Source organism: Neolamprologus brichardi, chromosome 22 (assembly GCF_056152115.1).
Source record: "Neolamprologus brichardi isolate AB-2024 chromosome 22, ASM5615211v1, whole genome shotgun sequence".
Taxonomy (NCBI): Eukaryota; Metazoa; Chordata; class Actinopteri; order Cichliformes; family Cichlidae; genus Neolamprologus; species Neolamprologus brichardi.
In genome coordinates, this window is record NC_142124.1 from 18,579,584 (window position 1) to 18,589,661 (window position 10,078).

At 46.7% G+C, this 10,078-nt stretch overlaps 1 protein-coding gene across 3 annotated transcripts; it reads left to right on the plus strand.

Moving 5' to 3' along the window:
- The first annotated feature begins 621 nt into the window (after positions 1 to 621).
- Positions 622 to 10,064, plus strand: arpp21 (cAMP regulated phosphoprotein 21). Of its 3 annotated transcripts, none has more exons than XM_087835084.1 (20): positions 624 to 840; positions 4,316 to 4,481; positions 4,637 to 4,802; positions 4,898 to 4,936; positions 5,057 to 5,122; positions 5,207 to 5,321; positions 5,508 to 5,646; positions 5,843 to 5,980; positions 6,066 to 6,165; positions 6,272 to 6,367; positions 6,458 to 6,495; positions 6,602 to 6,652; positions 6,897 to 7,087; positions 7,557 to 7,688; positions 7,794 to 7,912; positions 8,051 to 8,125; positions 8,206 to 8,367; positions 8,487 to 8,580; positions 9,333 to 9,439; positions 9,574 to 10,064. In XM_087835084.1, exons 3-20 carry the CDS (start codon positions 4,641 to 4,643, stop codon positions 9,730 to 9,732), a joined length of 1,983 nt encoding a protein of 660 aa, XP_087691210.1. In that variant the 5' UTR covers positions 624 to 840; positions 4,316 to 4,481; positions 4,637 to 4,640; the 3' UTR covers positions 9,733 to 10,064. The 3 variants fall into 3 exon arrangements, with proteins under 3 accessions (XP_087691208.1, XP_087691210.1, XP_087691209.1); XM_087835083.1 differs by having other exon boundaries at positions 625 to 840; positions 6,269 to 6,367; XM_087835082.1 differs by having other exon boundaries at positions 622 to 840; positions 6,272 to 6,495.
- Positions 10,065 to 10,078: the final 14 nt, after the last annotated feature.

Sequence of the window (10,078 nt, forward strand, 5' to 3'; positions counted from 1 at the left end):
GAAAGCTGCTTAAGTGAGTTTAGCGTGTGTTGAAAAGCAAAGATGGTCACACCAAATATTGCATTTCAAGCTTGTTAGGATTGTACAAACTCTGTTTGGTTTATATAATGTATTTATATGTATGTTTGCATATTTCAGTAAGTTCCTGAACCTGTTTCCAATTTCCCTGGCAAAATAAAAAGAAATGAGGGGTGTCTCAAAAGTTTTGCACAGTAATGGCTATTATTTGGAAATGTACTGTTAGCATAATATTATTAAGACTACACGAGCTTTAATGGAAGTAAGTTATCTTAACTATAAATAAATTATATGAAAAGCACAATATCTTTTTTTCCTTGCTGTGATGGAGCAGCTTGGCCCAAAACGCTGGCTAATACTCAACTAAAGTAGGCTACATGAGGTAACAGGGTACATGAGGCATATTTTTAGCTCCGATAGAAGAGAATTCAAGTGTAGTTAGTGATTATTGCGGTAGTTGTAAAGGAGGCTGAGCCGAGTTGAAAAGAGAAACAGCCGCTCCTGCAGCGAGGGAGACGCAGGGACCGAGATGGAGATGAGTGGGCTGCTGGAGGGCCGGCTCTCGTGCATTCCTTGCGCGTGTGTGTGGGCGCGTGGCTCAGGGTTCAGAGCTGTCGGCCCTCCTCCTCTCTCTCTCTCTCTCTCTCTCCCTCCCTCCCTTCATCCCTCCCTGCTCCTCTGCTCCGACAGAGACAGGCAAAAGGCGGAGGAGGAGCAACGGAGCTCACAATCAGCAGAGGCAGGGTGTACGGCGGACCGTCGGTCTGTAAGCTGCTCTGGCAGAAGCACCGCGGAGGGAGTGAAGACATCAGCCTGCTCACGGTAAGCTAACTGACGCCGTCACCGCGGCAACAATTGTACATCTCCGCGGTTAGCTCGATTAACGGTCACTCCGCCGGCAGACAGTGACGCTCCCCTCTCTCTTTTGATGCTGTTATGTCACCTCCGTTTCCTCTTTGTATCACTTACTTTTTTTTTTAAATCACACCGACTCATCGACTTGGGTTGAACATTGTTTTGTAATTTGGCTCTCCTTTTTGACAGCGGCTAACACCGGTAATCTGACAAGCTAACTGCGCCCCGGGGCGCACCTATCAGCCGCATTTCCCCCTGTAGCGACAGGGGGAAATGTTAGCGACACCGCGGATTGATAACCGCCGATAAAAGCCTCTTATAGTCAACTCAATATGCGTATTATTACTTTAGTAAAGAGGTCCGTTATGCTCTAACAAAGGAATTTCCGCCACTTTATTAATATTTCTTATTTCCTCGTGTGTGTTTTTAAGTGTACAAATGTCAGTTTAAGTTGCCCCTCCTCTATAACATCCACATTATTCCTCCTGCTTTACATCCGCCATCCTTCCGATTCACGCTGACAGCACGGTGAAGTCCCGGAGCAGGAGGTCCACTCCCTGCCCCTGGTGTAAAAATAGCCCCGGTGTGTCAGCTTAATGCGACACACGCTCCCACCGGCTTTCTAGCTTCCAGGACCGAGAGAGAGAGAGAGCGAGCCGCAACCCGAAAGTAGACCGCACATGCCCTATCAAACACCGGCCCGTCCCGCTATGTGGGTCAACAGGATGCTTCGAAGTTGTGCATGAAGATGCCACCTGTTTCTTGCAGCCTACTTAAAAAAAAAAAAATGTGTGTGTGTTTGTTTTAACCCACTATCGCCAGCCCTTTCCTCCCTGATGAGCTGCATGTATGTTTGTTTGTATCTGCATGTATGCACAGTAGGTGTTTTCCTCGCCTTTCCTTCGACTTCAGCTGCAGACCAGTGCAGCTGTCGTACCCGCAAGACACTTAAGTGATAAGACTGCTGTGGCCGCCCAGGTGCTGTAACCTAAATCTCACATGTGTAGCCTAGTTTCCTATGCATCTCTCACTGTCTTAAAGTGGAGGGTGCAGCAGCAAGGAGATGAAGTAAAAGCCTGCTAGCAAGATGGAATGAATATATACTGTATGTCTAAACCAAAAAAAAGAGGCACCATTATATTATGCAAGAGGGGAAACAAAAACAGCCCAATTAGGAGCTTGTGGGGGCAGAGGCTGTACACATTATGGATGAACAAAGCGGCGAGTTTGCCTCAAAATTTCTCAGTTATTGTTTTAACACCAGAGAGACTTGCTCTCTCATTTTCAGTCTGTCACTGAGCCATTTCCTAATGAGCTCCCGGGCTGAGGGAGAAAACATATGAAATCTTGTTTTAGATTCAGCTGCAGCCTTTAGAGACAAAACACAAACAGCAGCAGCAGCTCCTGTGGCCAGAGGCAGCGAGGATTTTTATTTTTTATTTTAGTTTTTGTAGGTTTTCTTGAGATGGAAGGATGCGAATGAATTCCTTGGAGGTGGTAAAATGTAAAGATAAATGTCTACAAGTGTAAAGAGCACACAAGCAATGATGTGGATCTCTGTGTTAAATGATGCATGGTAATTATAGCCCTGCTATTCAAAGGCAGATTTCTTTTCTCTCTTTCTCTCTTTCTCTCCATTGGCCTTAATTACAAACATGGCTGCAGCAGGCTTGAGGACTTAATATAACCCGCTTTAGCTGACAGTGGCCATCTAAAGTAGTTTCTGGACATTTTCCCCCTGGTCCGCCGGTGTCTCAGTGTGTATAAGCCAGGCAGCTTTTGGCTGGAGAAGAAAGGTGTCCTGGTGAGTAAGTGGCTCCGAGGTTGGAGGCTTCGGGGAGAGCAGCAGATGGATGATGATGTAGCGGGTACTGGCGCTCCCTGCCTCCCGCTGCCATCCGTCACACGCTAATGATCGTGTCACACCTTCTCCCCGGGCGGCCGGCCACTTTCTGCAGTGCTCAGCGCAAAAAAACCTGGTAGCTCCACTCAAATCCCCTCTTCACGGCCGTCGGCTGAAAAGCCCGGAGACAGACTGCACGGCGAGCCTCTCCCTCGTTAATTCTTCACTCTTCTCGCTCGCTCTCCATCGCCTCCCATCACCCCTCTTCACCTTTAAAGTCTCCACAGACTGCTTCCTCATCTCTCTTCATCCCCTGCTTCCCGCACCTCCCATTCGTCTTGTTTTCCTTGTAGTGCATATCCTTCCCCAGTCCCGCTCCGTCTTTCCATTTCTCCTCTCAATGGTTGAGGTATAACGCAGCTCAACAGCAGCTTGCTCCCTCTCATTTAATACTCAGTTTGTCTTTGATTGTATGTCGTTTACTGCTCGCCGCCCCTCCCCTCTCCGAGGTGCAAGGTCAGGGTCGGCCTCAGGCAGCGCTCATGAAACTGGTCTGTTTTGGCTGAAGGACAGTTCAGCAGCAACTGGCCAACATCACGCTGGGGAGTCTCCAAAATGATGTCCGAGAGTGTGTGTGTCTCTTCTTAGGATCACAACGCCAAGACAGAGAAGCGGCTTTTTTCCAGCTTTGTGTTAAGACATCAAAACTAATATCAGCAGATGGTCATTATGTTTGGAACTATAATCAATACTACACATCAGTACATTATGATTCACCTTCTTTAAGTAGTACGTAAAATGTTAGACCAACACACACATGTTTAGTCTCCTGTGTGCCATACTGAGAATAATTCCCTTTCTTTTGCTGTCATGTACAGTGTTTCATTTCACTGGAGCATAAACACCATTTTGGTTGCACATGGACTGACAGACGATTTTTCTTTTTTTCTTTTTAACAAAAAAAGGCTGCCATCATCTCCAGTCGGGTGTTAAATAAGCATGCTGTGGGACTCTGCATCCTCTGAGCTCGTTATTCTGTCCCGGGTGTTACAGGAGTAAGTGTCCCCTTGAGCTGTGTCTTACAGCAGAATTCGGCCCTGTTGGGAAATGATGGAGGAATGCCACTGCGTCGTGCCCGTCTGTCTATCTCTTTGGTCTCAGCTATGTTCTCACCACTGGGATCAGAGACTCAGCTTGGTATTCTAGGAATATCAGAGCGGGCCGGATCGGGTGATACTCTCCACAGCTGCTGCTTCTAAGAAAAGCTCGCGGACACGCTCGAACGCAGACACGCGCACACACGTAAATACACACAGCGAATGCAGCATCTGAGCACTGGGCTGCGCGTTACCGTCACCGATACACGAGCGTGTTTACTGTAAAACGCTCGCTGGTGTTAGGCAGTGATTAACTGTGACGCCAGGAGAACATTTTGGAAACAGAGACACACAAGCTCAGCTACTTGATCTTCTTGATGTCATTTCCAGCAGCTTTATGCTCCGAGTGTGTTCGTCAAACTGTGTAGTGCAGTTTCTGCTGTTAAATGACCACTAACAGTTTTTTTTTCTCCTCCCCTCCTGTGTTATTTGAACTCTTTAGGCTATTTCCCCCTCTCCAGTAAAGTGCCGGCAGAGAGAGAGAAGAACAGTAGAGGAGGCGAGCAGAGGCGGAGACGATAATTGTGTTTCTGGCTGCCCTGTGGGAACATGGGATATATGACCTCATCATTCACCTGTGAGGCTCAACAGTAAACAACTCCACATAGGTAGGAAAAATGTGCCCCCACACACACAGACACACAAACAGAGACTCATGCAAATGCAGGCAAAATATCTTTAAATAGCAGTAAAATATACAAATGCAGACACCCACTTGGTAAACAGGCTCAGAGTGGAAGTTGTTGGTTTTTTTCTGTTTTAGAAGGATGACTGAAGCAGTTGTAGCAAGTACAGATGTCCTCCTAAAGCCCTCCGTTGTCACGTCATGTGACGTCGTCAGCTGCCCCTTCCCTACGTCACGCTTGTCCCCGTGCAATCAGAAGGAGGGCGTGGAGTGTCAGAGTGACTTTAAGAAGCTCGAGCAGCAGGTAAGCAACACTAAGTGTGGATCCACTGAAAATTATGTATTCCCTCCACCGATGCCCGTTCACGCTGTTATAATAAATTGTATCCTTACTTGCAGAAACAGTGCAGCCAGGTTCAACCAAAGAAAAAAGTCAAGGTAAGCTAAAATAATTCTGCCTCACATTATTCATTCTTTCTAAAATATTGATTGCATTGGACTCTATGAATTCATAATATTGCTTGTGTGTGTGTGTGTGTGTCTGTGTGTGTGTTTCAGGCTAGACCAAAGTTAGTGCGTGCTGAAGCTGTCTGTGAGGACTGCCCACCATTTGAAGAAACCCAGGTAACACACGTACACACATAATAATCCACCTTCTCCTCATCACCATCACCACCACACTCAACTTATTCTTTCTTTCTTTTTCAGGCACCTCCAGACGCAAACATCTCATCGAGCTGCCATGACAACAGAAGAACTTCCTGTAAAGAGGAAGAGCAGGAGAAGAGCAGCACAGATCCAAAGAAACCTTCACTGTCCAAAGGTATGTGTGTGTTTTCGAAATATCTCATAAAAGAAAGAAAAGAAGGAAGCAAATAAAATGTAATAAAATTGGACTCTGTGCCGCTATTTACATGTGGCTCTCCTGGGGTGTTTAATATTGCGGTGTAATTTTGGATTGTGTTTGTTGTCTTATAACACATCCTGCCTGTGCCCGTGTCGCTCTCAGAGTCCAGTGTGGAGTACACCGACTCCACCGGCATAGACCTGCACCAGTTTATCGTCGACACCCTCAACAGCAACCCCAGGGACCGCATGATGCTGCTTAAACTGGAGCAGGACATGATTGACTTCATCACCAGCAATAGGTGTGTGTGTGTCTGTGAAAGGACACCTTCACTGAGCTTTAAAAAAAAACAACAACTCACGTTTTAAAGATTAAGTGAATATGTTATGATAGTGCTGGAGTGTTAAAGTCTATTCTTTTCTCTTTCACCTTCCCACTCGCTTTCCCTCTTCCTCTCTTACTCCCGTATCTCTCCTTTTGTTTTTCCCCTCTCTCAGTCCCTTTAAAAAATTCCCTCACATGTCATCCTACCACCGCATGCTGGTCCATCGGGTGGCGGCCTACTTTGGCATGGAGCACAATGTAGACCAGACAGGCAAATCTGTCATCATCAACCGGACCAGCAGCACACGCATGTAAGCAAGCACAATGTGCATTTCTCCTGTAGTGCGCTACTTTTCAGTGCAAACTTAACAGCAGTCCTAATTTCTTTTGTTAAAGACCCGAGGAGCGTTTTGTGGACAAGGTGCATAAAGACAAGACAGAGGAGATCCAGCAGTGGAAAATCATCCTAAAGAGAGACAACAGCTCAGATGACCAGGTCTGTCTGACCTCCTATATTGCAGCTCATTTGGGAAATTTCCATCCTAAGTGACTTTGATCCCATTGATGATTTCACCTGGCCTCTCTTTGCTTCCTCACAGCAGAGACGTCTCCACCCTTTCCAAGAGAGGCAAAGCAAGTCGGTGGAGGAGAGAGAGGAAGAGTACCAAAGAGCACGGGAGCGCATTTTCAACAAAGAGGTGAGAGAAAGAGAGCAAGGAGGACAAAACCGACACAGCGGCACGGGCACAGAAAGGATTTTCACTAATTTCTCTGCCATACTTTTACAGCCGTTCTGCACCCCAGAGAGCGCCCATGCAGAAACCAGGTAACCTTGCCTGCAGTGCAATTTTTCCATTTCAGCCTTTCAGCTTTTATATTTAGATGAGAACATTTATATATGTCTGTGTGTATGTGTGTGTGTGTGTGTGCAGGCATGTGGACGAGTACTATCCAGATGCTGAGGCCCGGAGGAGACTCTTCAGGTAGAGCTTCGTCGGCACAGATGCACAGTCATTTATCATTTTAATTTGGTCAGCCTGGCTGGCACACAGCTTTTCAGCAGAAACAGGAATAAGACCCAGATTTTATTTTCATGAGTTTGTGGGAATCAGGGTTTAGGAATCTTGGCACAAACGAAAGGTTTTAGAGATAATTTTAGTGGCTTTTTAGTGGTGCACCTCTCATGCGGTAATAAGACGGTAGGATAATTCTGGATGTGCCTCACAGGGGGAGCCGTGACAGCTCAGGCTCCAGCTGGACAGGCAGCAGCAGGCAGAGCAGCACAGAGACTGACTGTCACTATAGCAACGACCCCCGACCTTGGAGCAGCACAGAGTCAGATTCCTCCTACCAATGGACAAGTGCCCCCCAGAAGACCCGCCAACCTGCTAACAACGTCTGGGACGCACGAGGTGCAGGTGGGTCTTTTTTTTTTTGTACTTCGTCTCAGCGTAACATTTAATGACTTTGTGACACTTCCTGTGTCACACGTTCAAGGTGTAAATTCACTCATCAAAGGGTGAGACGTGTCGGTTCATCCGCACCTGAGCGCTCGCGTTTGCATGCGCAGACATCGGCGCCATCGCCGCACTTGGGAAAAATCACTGTTTATAAATTAGTGGTTGCATCTAATTAGCAAAAAGCGGTGGAAGTTGTGGTGTGAACATTTTTAACTCGGTCCATGAGCGCTCGCACACCATAGCTGTAAATTTTCACACAACACCTCCAGCCTTCTTCACATCTTCAGGAAGAACAAAACGTCACTGAGACTGCGCCGAGGGGCCGCGCGCTATGTCTGTAGCACAGACAGGTGGGGTGTGGAAATGTGGTATCTGTTAAGTGGTGTTATAATAAAACTCCCTCCTCTCTTCTTTCGAACGCTCCCAGGCTCCATCTCTCTGTACAGACTGCCATCCACTTGTCCTCACTCTTCTCCTCCCATCATGGAGGAGCAGGCACCCAGCTACATTATTGAGAATGGGATCCCGCCGGGAAGCATTTTAGTGAACCCACATACTGGTAATTGACACAAACGCAGGCTCACACACACACACACACACACACACACAGATCTTATTTTAAAGAAGACAAGCACGTTTTCATACCCAACCTTTGACCTCTCAGGGCAGCCTTTCCTCAACCCTGATGGAACCCCGGTTGTGTACAACCCTCCAGAGAATCAACAGCCAATCAGGAGCCAGACTCAGCTGCAGGGCTCCCCCCCTCAGCAGCCGCAGCAGCAGGTAGCATACATACACACACAAACATGCACACACGCACAGCAAGATGTGTTTTACATGCAAGATACGGTCTAGCTGACACTCAAGCACATGCCACTGTTTGTGCCTTTATCTCTGTCTCCATATGTGTGTCTCTCTCAGGTGCTTCAGTACTCGTCTGTCTCTTACACAGCTCCACAGATGTTACCTGTCACCCCCCCACAGCCATACTCTACAGTATGTATCGCAGCGCGGCACCTCCACTGCTGTGCGTTTGAAGTATTGTGCACATTGACCTCCTTTCTTTTGACCTACAGATTGAAGAGCTCTCCTCACAGTTTGCTCATGTGAGCTGTCAGTCAGCGGGTGAAGCCCCGCCCCTCTACCCTTCCAGTCAGGGTTACATCTATGCAGCGCCTCCCCTTCATCCTCCTCCCCCTCCTCCCAACCCTGCCAACTACTGCCAGCCCTCACCTCAGGTAAGGATACACCAGCGCTTTATATCTCAGGTCTCTTCTTAGTTAAATACGGACATTTTAAAGGAATAATTACAGACAATCATACACTGAATAAAGCTACTCTTATAAATGTCCTATAGGTGCCTGTGTATTATTACCCTACCTCAGCTCAGCATGGATGCAGGCCTGCCTCACCCACTCAGCAAGTCCACAGCCAAGCTGTTCAGCCAACAGGTACATTCTTCCTGTGTACGTGCGTGTGTGTGTGTGTGAGTGTGAGAGAGAGCGAGAGAGAGAGAGAAAACAAGCTGTGGCAGTAGAGGAGGGGGCCGTTACACTGTCAGAGATGTAGTCTGAGGGTCTCACAGTGAACCGGTCTCTTTTCCTGCTGCTTCTATTCATCACAGTGAGAAAGAGCGAGAAGACACAATTCAGTCCCGTCATCTGCGGCAATTTACGAAATAAATTATTGTATAAAGTTGGCAGGAAATTTAAATGACTCCATCAGCCGGACTGAGTGAAGGATGGAGAACATGCAAGTGTAATTTCCCAAGCAGCGCCAAGTGGAATAAACTGCATCCCACCAAATTTACCACAGATAAAACTGAGGAACAAATTAGATATTATTTTTAATTTGCTCTTCTCAGAAAGAGAAAACAGAATAATGAATGAGTGTCAAATAGAGGATATAGCTCCACTCACTATAATAAAACTCTTGTTTTCCATGAAAGTCATATTCAATCAGCTTAATTTCTTTATAATGACCACATTCTGAGAACCACTGATCTACACATTCAAGACTAATTATGTTCTATGTGTATTTTTATGGTTTCTTAAAGCAGTATCGAAGCCTCAAACCAGATCTTGTATCTCCTCTGACGTGTTCTTAAATATTTATAATGGTCTAATATGGTTAATTTCTTTCATTAATCCCAGTATCATATCATTAATAATGTTCTTTTTTATATATGTGTGTGTGTCTCTAGGAGGTTATGCCCCTGCTGTGAGGGTGCAGCAGTCTTCCCACACCCAGCCCCAGGCTGTACTGGGCACCTACTCACCGGTTGCCTCCCATCAGTGTAGCATGGTTCAGGTAAACACCAGAAAGGTCTCATTGGGCATCAGTCTGAAGCTGCTTGAGCCCAGAGAAGAAACCCTCTCACTAAATGCTTCTTGTAGCTGTTCCCAGCACCAACTTTGCTTCTTTCTCTCCCTGTCTCTCTGCAGGGAGGTGTTCCGGTGTCGTTTCCCCAAAGTAAAGCTGTGACCGGGGTAGGTGGGGAGACTGGTTACTGCTGCGTGGTGCCCCAGCCCTCCCACCTCAGCGGCTGCCAACCTTCTACCTGCGCTAACCTCAGCACGCCTGCCTGGAGTGCACAGTACTGATCGAGCACTGATACATTAGTCAATGCGTGAACTCGCTCGCACGCACACATGGTTAACACATAAACACCTTTTTTCACACAACCTCCTGCTCCCCTTTCCTGCTAATGCCCCCTGGATATGCTGTATGCACACATGCACTCACAGAGATAAATGTTCCACTGTACCAAAGCTTAAAAGTATATATAAGAGCTGCTGTATTGAATGCATAATTTATATACACAAATGGAGTTTTATATTGATATTAAATTATATATATTGTGTTTTAAGCAAATGCACTGTGTGAAGAGAATAAAGTGCTGTGGCTGGACTGATGAGGTCACATTTCTATATCATCCTGACTCTGTTT